The sequence below is a fragment of the Crocuta crocuta genome, unplaced genomic scaffold (genome assembly GCF_008692635.1).
Source record: "Crocuta crocuta isolate KB4526 unplaced genomic scaffold, BGI_CrCroc_1.0 scaffold126, whole genome shotgun sequence".
Taxonomy (NCBI): domain Eukaryota; kingdom Metazoa; phylum Chordata; class Mammalia; order Carnivora; family Hyaenidae; genus Crocuta; species Crocuta crocuta.
In genome coordinates, this window is record NW_027531000.1 from 8,047,950 (window position 1) to 8,074,008 (window position 26,059).

A 26,059-nucleotide genomic window follows, 5' to 3' on the forward strand; every position below is an offset into this window, starting at 1 on the left:
TTGAAATTCTGACTTCAGTTTTTTTTTAATGATTAAACTATATAATTCCATTCAAATCCAGCAATTCCTTACCTGAGCAAATATCCCCAGAAAACTGAGAATTACTGACAAGGCTTCACTATTATTCTTCCAAATACTATTAATTGTTCTTTTCCTTACCTAGTTTATTACTCTAAATACTCGCAGAATTACTTAAACTGGAGTCTGATTGTTAGCTATTTTAAAACCATTGAAAAATCGAAGAGAATTAAAAGCCTCATAATACATAGCTGTTTTATTTCATCCAGGAGCACTGAATTCTTCTTCTTTCCCTGTCTTTCTCCCCCTCCATCAATTCTTTCCCTCCTCCCTTCATCCACCCATCCATCTCTCCATTCATATTAAGAAAGTACTGTAGTTTTCTTTATTTATTTAGGTCTTGCATATCAATGCAAAATTTTAACATGCATTTTATCTTTTGAGGGAGTTTTTTTGTCCTGTTCTACTTTCTTATTGGTTACTGTTGGTACATAAGAAAGCAACTACTTTTTGTAAATTTACCTTATATCTGAATAGTAGACCTAACAGTGATTAATTTTTAAAAATTTAGAGTTGACACTACTGCGTTCTGAGTAGCCTGAATATCATTTTGTCCTCAAATAATGGTAACTTTGTTTCCTTATTTCCAGAGTTAAATCATTTGTTCCTGTTCATACCTTATTGCATTGGTCCAAACATTCCCAAATGGTTTTAAAATCATAGTATTTGTGTATTTCCTTTCTTGTTGCTGATTTAAAAAAAATATTCCTTGTATTACTCTTTAAGGACATTTGGGATGTGGAGGAAGTACTTTTCTGTTTCTATAATAGGTCATTAATTTTATTGCACGTCTTCTAGGTACCCATTAAAAATAGTGTGGTCTATTTTAATAGTTCTATTAATATGATGTATGCACATTGGCTAGAATATCTCCATGTAGCTTACAAAGATTATTATTACTATTTTAATATAATGCTCAGTCTGGTCTGATGCAATTTCATTTAGGTTTTCACACTATATGACATTAATTTATATCTATGAACTATTTGTTATCTTGCCAGGTTTTGTTATTAGGAGTATGTTAGCCTCAAAAATAAATTGAAAATATTTTTAAACTTTTTATGTTGTCAAATAGTTTATATAACAGAATATTTGTTTCTTGAATACCTGAAAACAATTACCAGTAAAAGTATCTGGCCCCACGGGCATCTGAGTGGCTCAGTCAATTGAGTGTCTGACTCTTGATTTCAGTTCAGGTCATGATCTCATGGTTCCTGGGATCGAGCCCTGTATCAAATTCAGTGCTAACAAGCATGGATCTTGCTTGGGACTCTCTCTCCTCTCTCTCTGCCCCTCTCCTGCTTGTGCATTCTCTTTCTCTCTCTCTCTCTCTCAAAATAAAAATAAACAGACATTAAAAAAAATTATCTGGGGGCACCTGGCTGGCTCAGTCAGTTAAGCATCTGACTCTGGCTCAGGTCATGACCTCATGGTTCCTGGGTTCGAACCCCATGTAGGGCTCTGTGCTGACAGCTCAGAGCCTGAAGCCTGCTTCCAATTCTGTGTCTCCCCCTCTCTCTGCCCCTCCTCCACTTGTGCTCTGTCTCTCTCTCTCTCTCAAAAATAAATAAACATTAAAAAATTTTAAAAATTATCTTGTCCTAAAATCTGTTTTTTTGAGAGAGGGGGTGGCTGGTGGTAGTTCCTGATTTACATGTTTTCATACTTAATGCATCAACTTAGGTTTTTCTAAATCTTCTTAATTTTTAACATTTATATTCTTCCAGAAATTTTCCATTTAATTGGATTCCATTAATATATGAGTTGAACATGTAATGCCTGTTTTTAAATATTTCTTTCTTAACTGTTATCTTCTTTCTCATTTCTAATTTTAGCTTTATCTTTATTCTTCAGTGATATATTTGAGAGCTTCTCCATTGCTTTTTGACATTCTTTCCATCCCTTTTGTTTTTCTATCTCCTTTGATTATAATAGTTTGCTATTTTTTCCCTAAATTTTATAAGGGGGTGAAAAGAATGAAAAGGAATGTGTATTTTCCATTTGTATAGTAAATTTTTTATATGTATCTGTTTCTCCCATTATAATACATCATCAAGATTGTTTTTTTCTAATTTGGCAAATTGATCTGTCGGCAGTTAGAAGAGCTGTCAAAGGCTACACACCAATTTTGTTTCCCATTTTTCTCTTTGCCTTGACTTGATATGTTTTAATGGTACATTACTTAGAGTATTATAGTTAATGATTATTATACTTTCATTACAGAGCAAAGTCTTTTCAAAATATATTTATCCTTCTTACTCTTGAGTAAGAATTTGCTTTGGATTATGACTTTTACAAAATAACACTTGTTTCTCTTTTTTGTAGCATTTGACTGATAAGTATTTGCATATCTTTTCCCTTATATCATTTTAATAGTCTTTGTTGCTGTAACTCTGATATTTTTATGGGTTTTAGTTCAAACAACATGTTACTTGATTTGACTTCTTCCAGTCTTCTTATAAATTTAAATCATACAGGGTTTCCACTATGGGTGGATTTGGACCATTCATCCTAACAGACATTTTACTTGATGAACACAGTCCTGGGTGCCAATCACACTTTAAATAGAAACTGAGCCTCTATATGCCTGGTTGAACAAATGATGAGTTAGGGAAATAAACTCAACTTCAACTGTTTTGTGCCTCCCCCTTTCCTAGTAAGCATTGTTTATTCATCCCTAAGCAGCACTGTGCAAGGAGATGGACTTCAGGGAAGCATTCAAGATGAATAATAGTAAGTTCTCTGTTCTAATCCCCAGTTTTACAGACTCCTTCCTGAGTATATTATCTTTTTTTAAGTGTTTATTTTTGAAAGAGAGAGAGAGAAAGAGAGAGAGAGAGAGAGAGAAAAGGAGCAGGGAACATGGGGGTGGGGGGACAGAAGATTTGAAGTGGGCTGTGCGCTGACAGCAGAGAGCCTGATGCGGGGCTCAAACTCAGGAACCGTAGATCATAACCTTAGCTGACATTGACCACTCAACTGACTGAGTTATCCAGGTGCTCCTCCTGGGTATATTCTATTAATGATCATTCCAGTGATCAATAACATTTTGAATTTGGACATGTAAAATTTATAGTGGGAGATACTTAAAAACTCAGAATGTCATTAATGCAAGTAATGCAATTAATTGTCATTAATGCAATTAATGTTTGGAATAAGTGCTTTGGCTGAGATTTGTATTTATGATGCACATATATACACACAGACCTTTTTTTAAGCATAGTTTCATATTATAAAAGAACTGCTATTTTCAAACTTTCAGGCCTCATACCCTGACAATTCTACGAAACAAATCAACTGAAAGTGACCACAAAGGGTTCCTTTGTACTATTACACACAAAGGGTTCCTTTTAAAGGTATTTTTTTTCTGCCACCAAGAGCCGGGAAATACATGAGGTCTCAAGGCTCGTGAGTGGCTGCCATACCGAAGGCGAGTTTGGGCTGTGGAAGATAAATCACACTGAAGTCAGCCACTCGCATGAATGGCAGACTGGCTGTCACTGCTAAACCTCTTACTGCTTCCAGTGACTTTTATCCACACACATTCTAATGCATCATAGATCCAATTCCACAAGGTGTTTGTAAAGCTGTACAGCCTGGCTCTATACATTCTTCATTTCTAAAGCACCTGCACCACATCAAGCTTATCAGAGCATAGCCATTTAAACATCCATTACAATATACACTGAACCCTTGCTGTGTTATGGTTTGAAAGTTTCTATTTATATCGAGCCCCTGGTCACACCATATATCTAAGTCCAAAAGGTAACTTATTAGGCAAGTCAGACTTGTCCTTGAATGTTCTGAAAATTAGACTTAAATTGCCATGTCCCAGGTAATCAGGTCCCGGCTCATAATGTTCTTTCGTTTTCCTTGAACTTTGGGCTATTATCTCCTTTATCCTGTTAGGGGAAGCTAAGGTATATTTAAAAGTAAAAAAAGATGTTTTACTGGGGTGAATGACAGAGTCTCTCTGCTTTCTCTTTTATTTTATGTTTTTATGTTATTTTATGTTATTTTTATATGTTGACTGAATACATGGAGTAGAATTATGTTGGTTAAACAGGATTATAATAAAATGTTATTGTGTACATATTGCTGGGTCTATCTGTCCTTATAGCTGCATATATATGAAATGAAATAAAAGTGCATACACATGAATATACACATTCTTACATACCTACAAGCAACATATAAAGATGCAGACCTAGGGAAATGGGGAGAGAACAGTATTCCAGGAAGAGACCACTGTGTGTAAACTCTCATGGTAAAGAGGGGGCACGGCAAATACTAAAAGATGATGTGAGAAGAGACGAGAAAATGAGGGACAAAATGTCAAGTGACTCACCGACTCCATCACCTACTAGTCACAGAACCTAGAATGCATATGTATCTAAACATGACCGGCTTATTTTCCCCAGCCACACCACACTGTGGCTACACTTCAGATTTGCATGGCAAATAGCGGGCTTAAGTGGCATTGTTTTTACTGCTGATTTATTTTTACAACTTCCTATTTGTCCCACAGGCTGAGGCTTGTCTTTGGACTCATATCTCTCCCTTGTGATATGCCAATTTGGTTTGGTCACTTGGTTAACAAGCTTTTCTGAATGTATAACCATGCAGGAGCCTGTGACTGGCAGGATGTTCAAACCTACACAATAGATCTGATCTAAATGGTTAGAGCTTTCTGAGCTCATGGATTTTTCCCAAAAGGTGTGTGTTTTTTCATAATAAATGAATGAGTATTGAATACTCAAGGCATGGTCCAATAATACCCTGTTGTATAATCCCAATGACAACTGGCTGAATCAGTTAAAAATATGAGTGGATCATCCATTTTCTTTAATTTTTTATGTGTTTATTTATTTACTTTTGAGAGACAGAGAGAACAAGCGGGGGGTGGGGGGAGACACAGAATCAGGAGCAGGCTTCAGGGTCCAAGCTGTCAGCACAGAGCCCGATGCAGGGCTTGAGCCCACGAACCGTGAGATCATGACCCGAGCTGAAGTCGGACGCTTAACCCACTGAGCCACCCAGGTGCCTCTCTTCCATTTTCTAAACAATGCCTCCCCCTTTAAAAATATGGTTCTTACTATCTACCTTTTTCTGTAACTTCCCGACTCACACTTTGCCGCTTTTGAAAACAGGAGATATATCCATGAACATACTTGATAAAGAGAAGCACACTTTTTAGGTTAATGTGAATGTTGCAATGAATATATAATCAGAGGACAAGAGTTGTTGTGTGATTCCCTTCTCCTGCAACAGAAAACCAATTTGCTTAATTGCCTGTGCTTAAGGGTAATGCCATCTTGTAAGGCTTACTGTTTTATACTGATGGGAGAATATTAAGTTACTAATGGCATAAGTCCACAAAAAACATTCGTACGCCATGAACTACCATGCTAGAAAAAGAACACAACTGGCAGGTGGTGGAATTAATTTATGAAATTTCATGTTTTAGATACCTGACTTTTGTGAAGAGAGGACTTTATACCTTATGTAGGACCTATCATTCAAGCGAGAACAGGTAAATTACATTAAAATCTCAAATATTCTAAACTCCAAGCTCTTCTTACAGAAAGCAGTCATCTGGCTCAGTCTCAAGTGAGCACTCCCTTAAGAATGTTTGATGAATATTAAAATCAAATTACTTTGGGTTTCTAGTCTCTCATGATTTCTTCAGCAACAGGGAGGATGGAGGGCACTGTATTTGATAAAATACCATCAACAATTTAAAATCTAGGAAAATCACACAGTTATCTACATGAGACAGCAAAGGTAAGTAATGTTTCAAATAAGAATCTTTATTTAAGAACTAAGGTTAGGACAAGAGCTGAGTTAAAAGAGAAGCCTTTTTCAGAATGGATAAGGGGACTTTATGAAGGTAGCATTCTAGGCTTTTCTCTTTTCTTTTGCCTTCCATCAGGGAAAGGACAAACCCTGAGTATGGAAGAGACTTGCCTGAGAACACTGGCAGATGCCTTTTCTCTGTGACAGAATTGTGACTTAAAAAAAAAAAAGCGTATTTAAAGTAATAGTGAAAGAAATGCTAATAGGTTGTAGTGACTGGTGAAGTCCTCTAAGGCCTTGAATTGGTCAGAATCATTAGAGAAACTAGAACTTCTAAATGGAATAAGCCAGATAAGAGAAAATAGAAAAGGCAATGAAACTGTACTTAACTGTGGCTGGGTATCTAAACATCTCCACTTTTTTTTTTCTTGTAAGAGACTATCTGTGTCAGTTACTAGGGCTGCTGTAACAAACTGGGTGGCTTTAAACAACAGAAATTTATTCCCTTTACCGTTCTTGAGGCCAAAAGTCTGAAGTCAAGCTCCCTCTTCAAAATCTCTAGGATAGAACCATTCCTTGCCCCATCCGAACTTCTAGAAGCTCCAGGCTTTCCTTGGACTATGGAAGGATAGCTTCAATTTCTGCCTGCATCTTCACATTGGCACTTCCCCTCTGTGTTTGTGTCTTTCTTAAAAAATATTTTTATCTATTTATTTTGAGAAAGACAGAGAGAGAGAGAGTGCAAGGGGGGAGGGGGAGAGAGAGACACACACAGAATACAAAGCAGCCTCCAGGCTCTGAGCTGTCAGCACAGAGCCTGAGGCAGGGCTCGAATTCACAAACTGCGAGATCATGACCTGAGCCAAGTCAGACGCTTAACCGACTGAGCCACCCAGGTGCCCTGCGTCTGTGTCTTTACATGGTGTTCTTTCTCTATGTTTGTGTCCTGACTTGCCTCTTAATTTTTTTTCATTGAGGTAGAGCTGACATATATATTAGTTTCAGGCATACCACATAGTGATTCTTCAATTACATGCATTATAAAATGCTCACCGCAATAAGTGTAGTTGGCTTCTGTAAGCATACAAAGGGATTATAATATTATTGACTCTATTTCCCTACACTATTTTTCAGCCCCATGGCTTAGTTATTTTCTAATTCCAAGCCTGTACACCTTTATCCCCTTTACCAAATCTCCCGCTTCTAATAAGCACATGAGTCATATTGGATTAGGGCCTATTCTACTCCAGTAGGACATCACTGTAACTTAGCTAAATGTGCCTGCAACAGCCCTAATCTCAAATAAGGTCACTTTCTGAGGTCCTGGAGTAAAGGAAAGTATTTTCTGCATCTTGTTTACTGCCAACTACCACACTCATACTTAGAACACAGCACAACCCTTCTGACACCAGAGGTGTGTGTTCTCCACACGAAGCAATCCTCTGACACAAGGTGAATGGATGTCTTAGAATTCAGTTCAGACACTGTCTGCCTGGAGTCGGCACCGGATCCTAAGAGTTAGGAGCTGAATCCCAGAGGACTGGTCCCCATTTAGTCCCCAATCACAAGTCTCACACAGTTACCTGCTCTTCTAACAGACTGGCTGTAAATCGGGGTTCCCATGACCCTCTGCTTGGGTTCATTCATTTGCTGGCACAGCTCCCAGAACTCAGGGAAACATTTATCTACAAACATCAGTTGATTGTAAAGGATATAATGAAGGATGCAGATGAAGAGGTTCACAGGATGATGTTCAGGAGGGTCCTGAGCACAGGACGATCTTCTATCCCTGGGGATTTAAAATATGCCACCCTCCTGGCATGTAGATGTGTTCACCAACCTAGAAACTTATGAAACCCCACACTTTTGGGGTTTTTGTGGAAGCGTCATCACAGTAGGCCTGAACTCAGTCTCTAGTTCCTCTTCCCTTCCCAGAGGCTCAGAGGATGAGTGATAGAGCTAAACCTTCTCAGCTTCTCATCATGGTTTTTCTGGTGACCAGCCTTCATCCTCAAGCTACTCAGGAGCCCACCAAGAGTCACCTCACTTGAACAAAAAATTTCCTACCACCCAAGAAATTTCAAGGGTTTTAGAAGCTCTGTGGCAGGAACCAGGGGCAGTAACCAATATATTTTATTATTTCACAGTTAGGCTTTAGGACTTGAACACATAGTTTTGGGGGGGTGGGCAAACAACTGAAGTCATAACATTATCGTTTTAAGTTGCACATGATACTAATGTGTTGATATACCTGTGTGGACATATATCTACATTTAACAAAAAAATCTTTGTCAAATGAATACAGCTGAGTTGTCCATCATGTCATTTCTTTTCACTCTAAGGACAAAACTTGAACTCTACTATGTATCATTGACATCTTAGCCAAACAGAATGAAGCTATCCCTGAGTTAGCATGAAGAGGCCCCCAAGGGCAGCTGGCCTTGGGATTCTGGATTCACAGACATATGACCAGGGGTCTGCTCTTAGTTTGTGTGGCCCACCACCACTGTGGTTACTTCTTTCTATTTTTTAAAGTTTATTTATTTTTGAGAGAGAGAGAGAGAGACAGAGACAGAGAGGGAGAGACAGAGAGAGAAGGGGAGGGGCAGAGAGAGAAGGAAAGAGAAAAATCCCAAGCAGGATGTGAGCACAGAGTGTGATGTGGGACTTGAACTCATGAACCACAAGATCATGACCTGAGCTGAAATCAAGGGTCAGATGTTTAACCAACTGAGCCACCCAGGCACCCCAGCACTGAGTCACTTCTTAACAGTTCTCCTCAAAGTATAGTTCTTCCATGAAATCTGTAATTATTTCTCACATAGAACCATGACAAATGAGGAGACACAGTGGAACATAAGAAAATATTTGTTTTTTAAGCACATACAGATTTAGGCTTGAATCTAGATTTCATACTAACTAGCTCAGTGACTCTAGGCAAGTTAATAAACTTTTCAAATCCCTAGTTTGTAAATCTGTGAAGTGACAATCCTTACTGCTAACGCCCAGCGTGATTTCAAGGATCAACATGGATAAATCTCCTGGCTTGATACAAAGGAGGCACTTAGCAAATGTGAGTTGGTTCAACTCATCATATATATGGCAAGTTGACAGTCAACACCCATAAAAGAAAACTTTCTCTTCCATAGGGTACTAATGACCAAATTATCATGGTGATATGTATAATTATCTAATATAAATACAAACATACTTTAATTAAAATTATAATTCATAGCTAGAAGTCACTTTGTTCACTTTCTGGTAACTATAAAAATAAAATTAGTTCACAACAGAACTGGGAATGCAGATTTACTTACAGTGCCAACATTCTCGAGCATCACGTATATGCCAGGTGTTTTTTGTTTTTTTTAGAAATGATGTGTCACAGCCACATGTGATATAAAAAGCAGGAGGGAAGTGGCACAACTTACCCCACCAACTTTCTCAAAGTGAGATCCATCTTTCTTAAAATCTGCGAGGGCTCCATTGAAATACCAGGTAAACATGATGTCTAACAAGGGATCGTGTTGCACTTGGCAGGGCAAAATGACACTTTCGCCAACAGAGACATCCATGTTGGATGGTGCCAGAGTTATTCTCGTTGGTTCTATTAAGGAAACAATAAAGTTTTAAGTAAGGCTGTAGCATTTTTATTTTGATGAAAACATCTTCACAAGCAGATTGTTAATCTAACATTTAGTGTATGTACATAACTGAAAATCTTCAACGTTAATATAGACATTTTTATGTAGATCTGTAATGTATTTCATCGTATCCACAAATTCTTGTTCGAAGACTTAGGAAATCTGAACTTATAGAATATAGCAGTTTAAAAATTAAAGTCACCTGTAAACAAGAGTTATAATTCTACTACAAAATCAATTTTTATGTAGTTTTATTGCTTTGTGAAATACAGGGGTAGAAATAGAAACCACTGAATTTTTGGACTTTGAATGACACGAATGCATTACTACCAACATTTAAATAGACTCAACCATTGGAAAGGCCACACAAAAGACATCCAGAACAGGTACTACAACAGGGATACGGAGCTAAAATGTTAATTAAATGTCTATTTTCCCCCAATGTCCACATGCGCATTTCTCTCTTCCTAGCATTACAACAGTCCTTCCAGCTGGTCTGAATTAAACTTCTTTGGACCCCACTTTTCCATTGCTATTCATTTGGTGACTCCATATTGCAGCAAAAGTCTTCAAAAGAATCATTTATGCATGTTGTTTACAATTCCTCTAGTAAATTCCCTCCTTAATCTACTCTTGTTAGGCTGTGGCTTCCCGCAACTCATTTGCTTTTCAGGTTCCCAAGAAGCACCCTGTTGCAAAGCAGTGGCGCATTTTCCAATTTAATGTTACTTAAATGATGTTTCAGCAGTAGCTGCTACCTTTGATCACTGTCTTCCTGTCACTTCACTGTCTTTGCTTGGTTTCTGGAACACCAAACCCTCTTTGTCTTCTAGTACCATACTGGTCACTCCTTTCTGGTCCCTCTTCTTTTCCTACATCTCGTACTGTTAGATTGCCTCAAGCTCAATCCTTGGTTTTCTTAATTTGTCTTCACTCACTCTCTTGGTGATTTTATCTAGTCTTTTCTTTTCACGTACTTATCTGTATGCTAACAATTCCCAAACGTGTGTTTCTGTCTTCGATCCTTCTCCCCAAATCATTCATATCTCCAGCTACCTATCTGGGATACGTACTTGGGTGTTATTATAGACGTTATCATTCACCGTTATTTCCTTACACACACAGAGTAGGATTAAGTTAACAACACCTCTGAATTCAGGCATGGCCAATGCCGATGCTTTGGCTAAAAAACTGTCAGATGGAGCTATGTGTGGCACTGACAGGCAGAAGCCTGGAGGAACTCAGAGGCCATCTGACATGTAGTCTTTCCTCTTCCACTGTGATGGGCAATGTGCCGGAGAATGGAGGCACCAGAACCCTTGATTCCTTAATGAAGACGGCATAGCTAACCCACCACGGACTTGCAACAAAAAATAAGTATTTGCTTATGCCAATATTGTTGTTTATGCCAGAATGCTGTGGACTGCTTTCCATAAACAGAGCCTGATGAACATTGCATACTCTAACACATTCAAACTGAACTCCTGACCTGCCTCTTCCCCAAACTGCGCAATAACTCACCCTTTTCAATCTCAGTTGTTTTGACGGTCACTCCTCCTGTTATTCACCAAATGCCCTGCAACCTGCCTTGTCTCCTTTCTTTCTCTTGGGTCTCACATCTAAGTTGTCAGCAACTCCTGTTGACTCTACAAGCTGAGTATCTGAAGAATCTGATCCTTCCCCATCAACTTCTCTGTTGCCACTTTCACTTGAGTCATTATTGCCTCCTGCCTGGTTTGCCACCATCGTCTTCTGAGATCTCTCGCACTTCTACTCTTGATTCACCACAGTCTGTTCTCATCGGAGCAGCTAGACCAAAACTTTAAAAACGTATTTTACATCAAACCACTTCTCTGCTGATTTGCAACAGCCTCTACTTTTCACTTCAATTAAAGCCGAAGTCCTCACAAGGTCTACAAAGTTCTTCCACGATTGTCCCCAAGGAATCTATTAGTTACCTCCTCTGTCACCACAAAATCTCTGTCTCAATCCCTTTCTCACTGGGCCTACTCCAATCACTACTCCAATTACCACCTTTCTGCTCCAACTGACCTCTCCTGTACATTACTCTGTATTTTTTCAATACACTTGCATTTGCATTTTTTCCTTGGCTAATTCACTTGTTTTTTATTTCTACTATGTATTTTCTTTCTACTTCTGATAGAAGGTAAGATTCAGGAAGGCAGCATCTTTGTCAGTTTATTTACCAATATAAATCAAGCATCTGACACATGGGAGGTACTCATTTTTTCCTCAAATAAATAAATAAACAACATATATCTGCAACCCGAAGTGACTTATTGATGACAAGGATTATTCCATAGATGTCAAAAGCTCCAGAAAATATCAATGATATTGTGCAAGAGTACATTCAAAAGATCTGACATAACAGAATAGCATAAAATGATGTCATCAGCATGTGCTATTTGTAATTCTTTAAGTACCTGCACATAACTGATATGCTCCTTGGTGCACACTATGGTATGTAAGGAAACATTAAGAATTGTTCTCTTTATTTTCACCTGTTAAAAATAACAGTGCAAACACAGGTTCCATCGTCATAGTGCACTGCATAGTATAAACAATCTGCTTTTTTTCTTTGATCTTAATAACATACCATCCAGCTCATCTCTACATAAGGTGATATTTGGGAAATGTACGCACCTGTAACAACCAAGTGTGTTGTGCCATTTGCTTTCCCAAACTGGTTTTCGGCTATGCAGGTATAAGTTCCAACATCAGCTTTAGTCACGTTGACTATCTGAAGTCCTCCATCTTTTAAAAAAGAAATTCTAAAGAAAATACGAATTAGACAAATCAGTGTATATTAGTAATTTTTTCCCAATAGCAATTTTTATAGAAGTATTGCCTTAAGCTAGTATTTTATTTTTTTTACTAATTTATTTTGAAAGACACAGAGACAGTGCAAGTGGGGGAGGGGTAGAGAGCGAGGGAGACAGAGAATCCCAAGAAGGCAATGCACTGTCAGTCAGAGCCTGAGGTGGGGCTCAAACCCACTAAACTGTGAGATCATGACCTGGGCTGAAACAAAGAGTTAGATGCTTAACCAACCGAGCTGCCCAGGTGCCCCTGAAGCTAGTATTTTTAAGTTTAGATAAACGAGTCCTTAGCCTTCTTGGAAATAAAGAAAATTAAAAGAAAAGTTATACACATACACATATGCACACACACATACACACAGACACATACATGGCTGAGTAAGAAAAGATGCTCAACCAATTGGAACTTTTCTTGATATATTTTATGCAGCACTACTTAACAGCATTATCTAACATTAAACCGACTTTCAGGGATGCCTTTATCAAATATGTGTGAAATGTTTTCTAAAAATACATGGTGTGGTAGATTGCTCATGATGGGTTAGCCTTATATGTTTGGAGAAAATAGAAAACAGACATGACACTAATTCCCTTAACTTTAAAAGAGTACAAGAGAAAGGAGAAACTCTCTTTCCTTTACATAATGAACTTGGGAAGTCACATTTAACTCAATATAAACTCAAATTTTACAAAATACCATGTTCATGGTCACCTGTGAGCTGTTACAAAGAATCCAGGCAATACAAATGAACATTTTACATTACAGTTTCTGAGCATATGCTTAAGGTACTTACGGCTTTTGCATCTAACTAATTAATTAAGGAAATACAAATGAGTACCTTATACGTGCTCGGCATTATGAGACTCTCTGGGATTAGATTGCGAGCCAGAAAGAAAGTCCCCACCTTCATGGAAATAACTCTAATGAGCAGCTTAGACAACAAATAACTAAGTAAGTGAGAGAAGTTCAGATATTTGGGAAGTACTCTGAAGGAGACAAACAGGGTGACATAATAAAGAGTAGCAACTATAAGGAATGGTTCCTTGGTAGGGTGCTTCAGAAACGCCTCTGACAAGAAGTATCATTTGAGATAAGAAGAATCAGAAAGGGTTTATCTGCCCCTAGTCAGATCCATGAATCTTTACTGTCTATTTCATCTACCCATAATTATTTTCCCTTTCGTTCAATTCCTACAATCTTTACTATCCATGCCATACACTTAACACTTAGGATGTCTTTTATCATGTATGATTCATACCTTTGGTATCTAATGTCATATCGATCCAAAGATAGGCTAAAGTTCTTAAAAAGGTTTCTAACCCCAGGGTCAGCATGACATGATATAGTAAACCGTGGTCAATAATTGTTTCCAACTTTTAGGCTATGCAGTAGACATGAAAGATACTGAGGACATGTGACTATGGTGGACGATCTCAACTCCATTTCTGGATATTATTCTGTTTGATATAAGATTTTGAGTTGAGTGTCAAAAGTGTGGTTAGTCTGAGTTTATGTATCAAAATTTTATATTACATATTTTATTTTATTATTTTATATTTTTATATTATTTATTTTATATTACATATATCTATTTTTATCTCTTTTATATTACATATAAATATACATTCCTTTGATGGTCTGTAATTCACATTCATTCAACTCCTAGTTCAATTTTCTTGAGTGAGAAAGTGATGGGATCAGACCTGCTCATGATTCCGGGTACAGTATCCATGAAGGTTTGATGCTCAGGTGACTTTTTTTTTTTTTGTCTTAGTATGTCAAGGAATGTTGGAAACAAAAGGGTTTGAGAACTATGTCCTAGAAAGTTAATCAGGGAACACAGAACATTATATTTTAATTTGAGGAGCAAAGCAGAAAGGTTAAAAATGTCCAGAACTTTCCTAGGTAGCTGTGACAAAGATGCTGGATCTGATTTCCCTCATGGAACCCTCACCACTTTGTTGGGTATGAAATGCAGGCTGATCACTTTTGTCAGAGATGATCGAAGAAAAATCACTTTATACCTTAGCATATCAGAAACAAAGATTTTCTTAGTGTGCAATAAATACCGAAAAAGGGGCCCCTGCAGAGGGGCAAAAGCAAATAAAACACTTAGGATATGCAGAATGTTTTCATAAACATAGGAGTAAATGAAAGAAATGTGAATCAGATCGTGTAACTCTGCTATAACCCTCATCCCTGGCTTAGATGGCTTCTCTGGCATCATCACACTGCCCATAGGAGAATAATTACATCCTCAGCCCGATACTTATTTTCTCATTGAGATCCCACCTCTATCTTTGGAAGGCCTTGTGAATTCCACCCCTTGTCTGCTCTTCTTCAGTCACAAATACCTTCTCTGAAATGCTCTTATGCTTCATATTGCCTTGGGATCTTCATGCACACCATTCCCTATGTCTAGAATAATGTGTACTTAACCTTCAGATTTTGGCCACTTTCCTGAACCATGGGTCAGATTAGGTGTTCCTGTAAATGATGAGAGATCTCCTGTGTCTTTTCTATAGCATTTGACAACTGGCCAACTACATATCTGTGTGCTTATTTAAGTTTTTCCTCTAGTAAGCTCAGAGACTATAAGCTCTCAGGAGGTAGGAAGAGTGTCTAGACAGTGTCTGAATTACTCACCACTAAACTCCTAGAGCCTCAAACCATTTCTGTGACACAGAGTAAATGTTCAAAATTAACATGTGTTGAATGAACATATGACTGTATGCCTTTAGAGAGTCACTACAGAAGAACTTGGCACAGAGGAGGCAGGTTGCAAGGTATTGAAGACTTTGTAAATTTCAAGGAAATAAATTAACAGTCTGTAACATATATTATACACATATATATGTGTGTACACACACAAACAAACACATATGCACATGTGTATGCATACAGTTTACCCTTGTACAACATGGGTTTCACTTGTGTGGATCCACTTACTCGCAGATTGTTTTCAATACAGTACAATACTGTAAATGTATTTTCTTTTCCTCATGATTTTTTTTAACTTTGGAGAAAGCGAGAGCATGAGCAAGGCAGAGAAGCAGAGGGGGAGAGAGAGAGGAAAAGAGAGAGAGAGAGAGAGAGAGAGAAGGGGCGAGGGGGAGGGAGAGAGAGATATTGAGAATCTCCACACTCAGAACAGAACCCAGTGCAGAGCTTGATCCCATGATGCTGGGGTCATGATCTGAGCTGAAATCAAGAGTCAAATTCTCAACTGACTGAGCCACCCAGATGCCCCTCTTCCTTATGATTTTCTTAATAATAGTTTCTTTTCTATAGCTTACTTTATAATAATAATAATACAGTAAATTATACATATAATACACAAAATATGTGTTAAGTTATTGGTAAAAGTTATTAAGACAATAGCAAGCTCTTAGTTAAGTTTCTGGGGAATCAAAAGTTACATTGGGTTTTCCATTTTGCATGGGGTTGGTGCCCTTAACCCCCAAGTTGTTCAAGGGCCAACTGTGCAAATATATATGCAAAAAAGAGAAAGATGAGACAATAGAAGGCAGGATGAGGAGAATTTAGAAATTTGTAGGATAAGAGGACTACAAATTTACTATGAAGGAAGAAGTTAAGAGGGAGAGATGAAAATAAAGTGGGGGAGAGAGGGAAGGAGGAAGGAAGACAAAGAGAGTGAGACTAAAGTAGTTGAGAAGTCTCAGAATGAGTACAAACAAAGGCACTGCTCCTGACCCACTGTTTGCTAATCCTATCTAAAACATTTTGGCCATAACCCTCAAAGAGAATAGGACCCATAGCACTGCTCATTAAATTTTACCTACTATTGCTATAAAAAAAAAAAATTGTGCAGGGGTGCCTGGGTGGCTTAGTCGGTCAAGTGTCCAACTTTCGCTTAGGAAATGATCTCACAGTTCGTGGGCTCGAGCCAGGCATCAGGCTCTGTGCTGACAGCTCAGAGCCTGGAGCCTGTTTCAAATTCTGTGACTCCCTCTCTCTCTGACCCTCCCCTGCTCACACTATCTCTCTCTCTCCCTCCTAGTAATAAATAAAACATTAAAAAAAATAAAAAAAAATTGTGCAGTGGGGCGCCTGGGTGGCTGAGTTGGTTAAGCGTCCGGCTTCAGCTCAGGTCATGATCTCACGGTTCGTGGATTCGAGCCCTGCGTCGGGCTCTGTGCTGACTGCCAGCTCAGAGCCTGGAGCCTGCTTCGGATTCTGTGTCTCCCTCTCTCTCTGACCCTCCCCTGCTCATGCTGTCTCTATCGGTCTCTCAAAAATAAATAAAATGTTTAAAAAAAAAATTGTGTAGCTTTGCTGCAGATGTTAATATGTAAAGACCGGAGCTAGAAGATGTTATCAGAAGGTCTTGAAGACATTTAAATAGTGGGGCAACCTCATTTGCTCTGAGTTAGAGGGTGGAGGTAGAACTGGAAGCTCCAGGAAGCTGGGCAATTGACCACTTCCAAGATTAGCGAGTATGAAACCAAAGTAAAAAATGTCTCTGGTTGACAGAACAACTACTCAGCCTAAGCTTCGACTTTTTGATTTGGGTATCAAAGAACAGACACAGGCAACTGCAGTATCTTCACATGCTATGAATTAACATAACAGCCAAACTTCCACTACAAATATAGGACCATTAGGGATACCGGAAGAACTACACAACCTTTAGTGTGTGAGGTTTAAGAGCTGTAAGGGAACAAACCTATCCTCATGACTATGCTGAGATGAGGAACAGTTTCAAAAGCAAGGCTAACAACTTAGGAATCACACGGACTCCACAACAAACATATTGACTCTCAAAGAATGCAAACTCTGTACATTGTAAAATTTTGAGCTAATTGGGTATTTTCTTCCTAAATTGGTTCTTCCAGTAAGGTTCAAGAGGCCCACAGGGCATTGCACACAACATAAAAATAAACAATATTCAGTAAATGGATGGAATAATTGTTTCTCAAAAGAAAACCTTCAATAACCCATGCTTCCCTACAGAGATCCAAAGTGAGAATTTTTTACCACTTCAGTATAAATGAAATTGCTTTCTAAGCTTTCTGGGAGCATGTTTTGCTGGAAATGGATAGAGCTGAAAATGTAGATAACAATGAGTAACTCTAAGTCTCGGCACAAAAAGTTAAAGATTTATGAGATTAACATTAAGAAATGGGTACTCCAGTCTCCTTTGAAAAATGCAGACTTTAAATCACTGTGGCATTTTAACTCCTTGATCAGTTTTATAATATACTTTTATATATCCCATTTTATTAGTCTTTCCTTTTGTAGTAAAAGAGGTTAATTATTTCACTTAACTTTGTGCAGTCTATGGTTAGTTTGGGATAAGTAAACTTAATTGCTCTAAGCTGCTCTAATGGCCCATTCTGTAATACAGCGATGGCATTGAATGGGACTGTTAATAAATGCTGTTTGTTCAGAAAGTTGACTGTTATCTAGGCAACACTCACCTCTCCTTTATGAAGACATATAATCATCCATAATAACACAGTGTGTTTTAGAATGGGGAACGTGTTGTGTATTATGCATACAAGGCAGGATTTCTGAATACATTGTTTTACCCTTGCCTGTGTTCTGAATATTACGGTAATTTATTCAACTTGAATTTTAACAAACATGCTGCAACTCTACATTTTCTCAGGAAGCACATCTCAGTGGAGATGAAATCACATGAGATCTTAATGATTAAACTAGCTGTACAGAAAATAACAAGGCTATTTTGGACTTCACTTTTTGAGTACATATTCGAAAAGATGGATGCTTACAATTAGCCATAAGAGAAAAGTACTCACAATGCATATATTACAGGATAAATAATGACAGTTAAGAAAAGCAAGTATAAGTTGATGAAATGCATGAGAAAATAAGTGTCAGTGAAAAGGAGCACCAAGTGTAATGTTCTCATTTCTAGCTCCCTCTAAGCCCCAAATGCTGGGTGAAATAACTTCTGCCCCTTGAGTTCAAAGATAACAGACACATACTATTTAGGAAAATAATATTAAAATTTTCATTCTCTCAGCTATACCATTTTGGGCTCTCGTCTTACAAATTCAACAGTGTTAGGTTAGTGATTTATTGGTTGGAAAATCTCCAAGGAAAAGAGAGGCAGAACAGAGAAGATTCAACAGTTAATTATCCTATTTTTGAGCAAGCAGTAGGCTAATAATATGCGGCATTGTTATTTTGTTGGACACACACATTACATGGAACAGGCACCGAAGGTCCTAGAGAAATGTCCTTCTTTCGTATCAACCAACAGTGCTTCGTATCCATAAGACAAGAATCAATAATAAAGTAGCATAATTAACACTTTTACAAAACCTTTCCAAAAGCATATCTATCAAGACAAATACATCTAGAGCTAAATTTTAATTACAACAGTGATACAATAGTTTTTCTCCTAAAATGAAATCAAGCCAGATGAACAAAAGGTTACAGGAATTTCCACTTGAAATTATTATATAAAAGTACTCATCTAAGTAATTCATAGGGCCGAGGTAATCCCTTTGAAACATTTAAATTCTTATCAATGAAGTAACCGCAAAAATGATAAAATTCAGATGTATGGGGGAGTAAAACAAACAAGACAAATAAACAACTCTCTGCTAGCTCATGTATTTAAAAGAAAGCCTCAAAGGGAATAGTTATTAAGGCTCAAAGGGTAGCCATACTTGACACTATTCTTCCCTGTGTGAGAAAGAGATTCCTAAGCAAAATCAAGGACAATCAAAATGTCAGCTCTGTTGCTTATACTACATGTAAAGCTGAGGAAGATTGCTTAAGTGAGTACCATGGTTTCCTGATATTTTATCCCAGAATTAGATAGACCTAAGCACCTGAGCACAGGTGAACAAATACAGGCCCTCCCAGTAAGGGCAAGCTCCCTAACCACATGGTAGAGAGAAGAGCAAAATACATGTGTTCTCTATAGGCAGACAGACACCAAACAGAAAGGACGGGGCTGAGTTGTAATGTCACTGTCTTCCACTCAAATCAAGAGTCAGACTCTTTCTCTGGGGAGGGGCTGAAAAGAGATCCAAGTGTTATACTGAAACCAACCTGATAATAAACTATATTAAAAAAATAGAATGAGACATGCTCTAAGTAAAAGAAATAAACTAGAAGAGAGAAGACATCAAGTTATTAAAATGAGGCTTGAGTAATAAAAAAATAATAAATAATAAATACAGTGAGATGTAAATAGTTTAAGCACCTAGAAAAACACATAATTTATACCAAGTTTTAAAATACTACCATGCTCCCAATTAGGTAAATTAATAAATACTTTGGAAAATTAAGTGCCTAATAAAATCTTAAAGGTAAAGTTAAACATGCCTCCTTCTTTAGTATTTGAATATAAAAGGTTGGGAAATAATATTTTCCTGATAGACTTTTTTTTCCTCCAACATAGACTTTTATATATTTAACCTCAATTATAGATGTTTTTCAGGACGTCATACTCATAAAGTGTCAAACATTTTCATCTTCTCACAGAAATGGCTCTAGCAATGAAATCTTCATGAAGGTAGAATTTAAAAATACCACAAATAAGATCAGGAAGTTGAAACAGGTTAAAATGCAAAAGGAATTGTTTGTAAGTTTGTTAGGCATTTGGAAATTTAACTCAGAGCACCAACTCATTAGAACTTATATAACATATCATAAATTATGAATAACTCCTTCTTGCATTGGAATGTGGGAGGCATCACTACTGAAACACATGTTTATCCCTTTTTTATGGAAGTGCAGTGGCACCTCACCTATCAACCATCCATCCATCCATCTATCTACCCATAGTTGCGTGAAGGGTTCAGCAAGGAGGAAGAATTAAAATATGGAACCTTTCTTATTTTCAGTGGTAAGTGTCAAGTAACCTATTTAAAAAACCAATTTTTATGTATTTGTTAAGAAATTATTGTGGTACCTTACATAAGAAAATTATAGTATTTTTAAGAAATGGAAGAGACTCTATAAAGAATGAAACTCACTTCAGTAAGTATTTTTTGAGGACTTATGATGCTCTAATGTTTTGGAAAATAAGACTAAGAACTAGCCCCTACCCTTTGAAGACTTACAATCTAATGGTTGAGGGGGAATACACGCAGTTTATGCACAACTACCCATAAAATGTGATCATTTGGTATGAAATTTTTTATATTTAAGGTACAAATTCATCCAATTACATCTTCAAAATGCACAGTCTCTTTTTTTCTCCATTTCACCTACTCTAAATCAAGCCTCTAGTAAATTTTGTCCTGCCTACTACAAATTGCTTCCTAACCAGATTTTTTGCTGCGCTTCTCTTTCTTTAATCCACTCTACACTTGTCAGCCAGAGTTATCTTTTAACTAGATCATGTCACATTCCTGCATCCAGAACACCAATGACTTCAGGGCAGCTGAGTGGTTCGTTTGGTTAAGCATCCAACTCTTGATTTCAACTCAGGTCAGGATCTCAAGGGTTTGTGGGCTCAAGCCCTGCGTTGGACTCTGTGCTGACAGCAGGGAGCCTGCCTGAGATTCTCACTCTCTCTCTTTATGCCCCTTCCCCATTCGCTCCCTCCACTCACTCACACATGTGCTCTCTCTCTCAAAAATAAGCAAACATTAAAGAAAAAAGACCTCCAATGACTTCTTTCTCTATTTAAAGTAAAATCCAACATTTTTATCATGGTCTTTAAGGCTCTAATGTCTAAGACTTCATATTTAATTTGTTTGTTTATTTTCTTTCTGAGACTTATTACTTTCCTGATCCACATATGACACTTCAGTGACAGTGGCTTTTGTCAATCTCATTCCCATCTCTAGGCCTTTGTCCTCGTTGGGGTGTCCTCCCAGAAGGCATTTCTCCCAATTCTTGGCATGATTCTTCGCTCCTTACCATTTAGTTATATTCCCCAAAGCTATTTATTTAATGATGCCTTTTCTTTAAAAACTCTATGAAATTATATATGTTTTTTGTTTTGGCTGAAGAAATTGTCTTTTTAACTTCTATGTACTCTGCCTATCTCTTCCAGGATCTCTATGACATCTTCTCAGTTTACCTGCATTCTGTATTTCCCTTCTGCAAGTCCCATGAGGAAAGGACTGTGGCTGCCTTGTTCCTGTGATCTCCTTAAAGCCCAGGGCAATGTATGGCATTCGGTAGGTGTACCAGATGGCACTTCCCAAAGGTGGCCACAATTAGATTTCACATCCCACATGCTCCCCTAGAATCTTGCTACTGTCTCATCAAGAAGTAGAGTCTAATTCCCCTCCCTGTGAATCTGGTTATCTTGGTGATTCCCTAATAACCAGTGGAAAGCTAGAAAAGTGAGGTGTTGTGTCTTCTGAGCCTAGGCGACTCATCTTCTATCTTGTTACCTTGAATATTCACTCCTGAACCCATCAGCTTCTTGTATGCAATTCAACTCCCCAAAGCCACCATGTTGTGAGGAAGCCCAAACTGGTCCACATAGAGAGGTCACATGGAAGGAACTTGGGGCTGCCAAAGAGACCACAGTGCATAGCCAGGTCTCTGCTCTTCCAGTTCCAGACACTGCCTGACTGCAATAATGTGAGATACCCTGAGCGAACACCTACTCAAGCCTAGCCAAGCCTTTTCACAATTTCTGACCCATACAGCAGTGAAATCTAACAAAGTGACTGTTACTTTTCACCATTAACTTTCAGAGTGATTTGTTATGCAGCTATAGTTAATAGGAACAGTAGATGTTAAACAAATATTTGATGAATAAATGAATGTTGAAATGAACAAACATGTATGGAGCAGAGTCTGAGGCTACAAAGATAGATAAGCAAAAGGCTCTCTGAGAATCCAGGTAAGATGGCCTTCTGCACAAATAGTTAGAATACGCTGTGTTAGATGATACAGTTGGATAAAGAAACCACAAGGGTAAGGCAGAAGAAAGAACAATTAATCTTGCCTACTGGAATTGGGGGAAAGCTTCCGATTATGAGTAACAATAAGCTGTACCCTGAGTGATAAGGAGGGATTTTCTAGGGTGAGAAGGAAAGAGATTCCAGCCAGAGGAAGTTACAGGAGCTTAAAAGGCAGGATGAAATGAGAATTTTGTTTCTTTCTCCTTTCTTTTAAAAATTACAAAGAGGCAATGGTTTGGAGCCCTGTCCTCTAACCTGATAGTCTCAAGAGTCAATATTTGTACTTAGAGAGAAAGCATCTGATTTTTCCTGTCTTAAACATATTAGCAGAAAAAAATGCAAAGGTAGTATGTGATGATAATACACATTTCTATAACAATATTAATGCTTTTTTTCCTTTCCTTTTTTCATTGAGAACAGGGACAAAGAACATTGACTTGGCTGTAGGCAAAGTGAGTGTGGGATTTTTGGGCTTGAGTGAGAAATGCCCTATGACCAAAGAAATGTGGTTTGGGTGATTACACCCAGTAATAAACACTTAATGTTGAGAATGGGTATGAATTAATTTATTTACTTCTAACAAGGAACTGGCTTGAAGGGGATTCTAATGTCCAGCACATGCAAATTCATTAACCAACTTTCCCCTACCAAAATCATGACACTGACAAAATACTTTAAAGTGACCTCAACTTTTACAATTCTTAAAAATCAAACCTGATTTTTTACATGGTCATCTGTAAAACTTAGCTGATAAGATTTTTAAAAGCAGCAATTTCTTTAATAACATTTAGGTTAAATTTTTCATTTAGGAAGTTTAGATAATGGAAAACTCAATTGAGTGTTGTAGAAAACAAATCTCTTTATTAACAATTTTATCTTTTTTTGTTCTTTGTACCCAACGTGGGGCACAATCTCAAAATCCCAAGGTCAAGAGTTATACTCTCTTAAAACTGCACCAGCCAGGTGCCCTTGCTCACATTTCTTCTTAACCCAGTCTCTAAGAACGTATATAGAAACCACAGTAGGAGATGCTTCACACATACTTCCTTATTTTTACCTTTACAACTTGAGTCCACTGAGATAAATGTGAGAGAAATGAAGTAGGGACAGAGTTGGAAATAATCTTTCTAAAGGAAACCTGGTCCATCCCTTTGTCTGGGAAGATCGGCATTTTTATTCAACCTTTGCTAAGAGTATGTGCCAAACAAATGCCAGCTAACATACTGGCTAACTTTGCAGTAAGAATTTCTGGAGAAGGGGCACCTGGGTGGCTCAGTCAGTTAAACATTTGACTTTGGCTCAGGTCATGATCTTGCAGTCTGTGAGTTCAAGCCCTGCATCGGGCTCTGTGCTAACAGCCTGGAGCCTGCTTCAGATTCTGTGTCTCCCTCTCTCTCAGCCCTTCTCCGACTCACATTTTGTCTCTCTCTCAAAAAATAAACATTAAAAAATTAAAAAAAAGTTTTTGGCCCCATTTCACAAATAAAGGAACAAGACTCAGAAATCAAATAACTTGTCTAGTTCCACCTAGGTGGTAAGTGAAAGTGCCAAGATATGACCCACGCCTTTCCGATTCTGATGCTTTGTTCTTTCCACATGTTACAATTAAATCAAGAAGCAAATTAAACATAGATTCAGCTTCAGCCAACACAGTGAATAATGTGTACGGTACTTAGTATGCTGCATGCCCATTAGGCATAAATAACTGATATAAATAACGACACAAATACACAGTCAGAAACTGAGATGTCCATGGTTAATGGCAGAAACTCTGTGGGCATGTACTGGTGGTTGGAGGGCAGGGTATAGCAGAGGGGAAGTGATTAGGATAACTTCCCAAGAGTCTCATTCAAAACTGAATATATGGATTGCAGATTCTTCTCTTGATTATCTTCACTGTTAAATATTAGCTTAATCTTCTCAGAGGGTATGGGACTTAAGCGGCAAATGTGTCCTTTCTTCTTCTCTTAACAGCTTGAAGCATGAGACAAATGGAGGTGTGGATTAGGGAACACAGACAGGAAAGGAAGGGGGCTACTCTGTACTGATGGTTGCATTTTTACCTAGCTATCTCAATCTCCCCTTTAATTAAAAAGATCTTCCGATGTCCACCTCCTTCAAAGGGAGAGAGATGGTTTTCCATCTGGGAAAGAACTCGGTTCAGGCTTTTTTATTTTCCTGATCATATGTGCACTTTAGCACAGACACAAATAGAATGAATATCGAGTTTCACCTCCTGTCGATGTCATCAGCCATTTTGTTCAGATGGTGTCTTCTCTACTCTTTTACTCTGCCGGATTTTACAGATCCTTCAGAACACAGCTCCAGAGTTGCTTGCTTTGAGATGCTTCTCCTTCTGTGGAACTGCTCTCGTGGTTCCTGAGGCTGAGACAGCATCTCTTCTCTGTGTTTCTCACTGGCTTCTGTATGCCTCCCTTTTAGATAAGGTGGCAACGTCTGGTTTCTTCAGGCCAGTCCAACTTATCCGTCTTCTCCTGGAGGTAATTACTAGCAGTGCCCATTTTCTCTTCTCAGTTTATAGAATAAATTATATGGTCACCTTGATCAAGTAGTCTATGCCAGTGTAACTGATGGCTAAGTTTTCCAAACTCTGAACAGACTGTGTGTGGGCTCTTCAAGGGCCCTTGCTGTTTGGTGTTCATCTGGGTATTAGGGCTGGGGGCAGCCCCCTACTGCTGAATAAAGATATGACAAATTAGTGGGTAACATGAGTACCTTCCTTATAGACAGGGAGCAGGAATGTCAATCTTCATTCAACTAACAGCCAAGTCCTGAAAGTGGTGACATCACACATATTAAATAAAAAACTCCTTTGATCTTCTAAGTTTACCATTTAGAGATTAATTTGGAGCTAATGGTACAGGATTAAGAATTACCTGAGATCTTAGCTGTCTGCCTGAGGGTAGATTCACTAAAATGCACTGAGCTTCCAGGTGTAGAGGGTAGTTGTGAAGTAACAGCTGTTAGATGGGTAGACTGAGGATGAAGGGGAAGATAACAAAATCCAGGGGTAACAGAAGGCAGACAGAGAAGGGAGCAGCATTTTGAACAGTATGAAGAGAAAAATACAGACTCTACTGTGATGAGAGAGAGAGGAGCCAAGACATGTGGTTGAATATGGAAGGCAAGGAGGCAGAAACTTTGGCAAAAGAATCCTTATTCCTCATCTAAAGAACTTGAGACAAGGGGAAATGCCATCTAACAGATTTGCTGAGTAGTAACAGAGTTCCTAGACACATCTTTACAAAGGAAGACTGTGGTGACTAGTAGTGGCACTGGCAGACATGCCAAGCGATTCTTGCTCTGACAGAATTATTTTGGTTACTGGCCAAAGTTTTGATTCCGCTTCTACGTGCTGTCATGGCATTGCTCCTTGTTCTACAGAAGGCAAAAGTGGCCTCCTGGGAGCATTTTCTTGCTGCATTCAGGATGAGGTGAGTGTAAAATTGCATGTAAAGTTCTGCTTAAAAAAATGAAAGTAAAATTTTATATATAGTGTCATTCACCTGTTTTGGCATGCAGTTGAGTTTTAACAAATCAACGTGGTCATGTAACCACTGTCACAGTCATGATCTAGAATAATTCCCTCACCCCTGAAAGTTCTCCAATGTCCCTAATAGTCAACCTCTCCATCCACTCTGGCAATAGTGATCACAGTTTTCTGTCCCCAAAGCTTGTCTTCAGCAACGTCATATAAATGGATGCACACAGCATATCATGCTTATTGCATTTTTAAAGCCAGTTTCTAACTATATGTAAAATGTATGCTAGGAATTGGTTAATACATTTTAAAAGCATTGTGTGGAT

The 26,059-nt window shown here is 38.1% G+C and overlaps 1 protein-coding gene across 1 annotated transcript in view; it reads right to left on the minus strand.

Moving 5' to 3' along the window:
- The window catches only part of CNTN3 (contactin 3), a 220,247-nt gene that overhangs the window by 52,949 nt on the left and 141,239 nt on the right, over nucleotides 1–26,059 (minus strand). Inside the window, exons 10-11 of the mRNA XM_077770590.1 lie at nucleotides 12,183–12,310; nucleotides 9,306–9,481 (exon numbers count right to left, since the gene is read on the minus strand). Of these exons, the coding sequence (XP_077626716.1) occupies nucleotides 9,306–9,481; nucleotides 12,183–12,310 (304 nt within the window). The remainder of the gene's footprint in view (nucleotides 1–9,305; nucleotides 9,482–12,182; nucleotides 12,311–26,059) is intronic.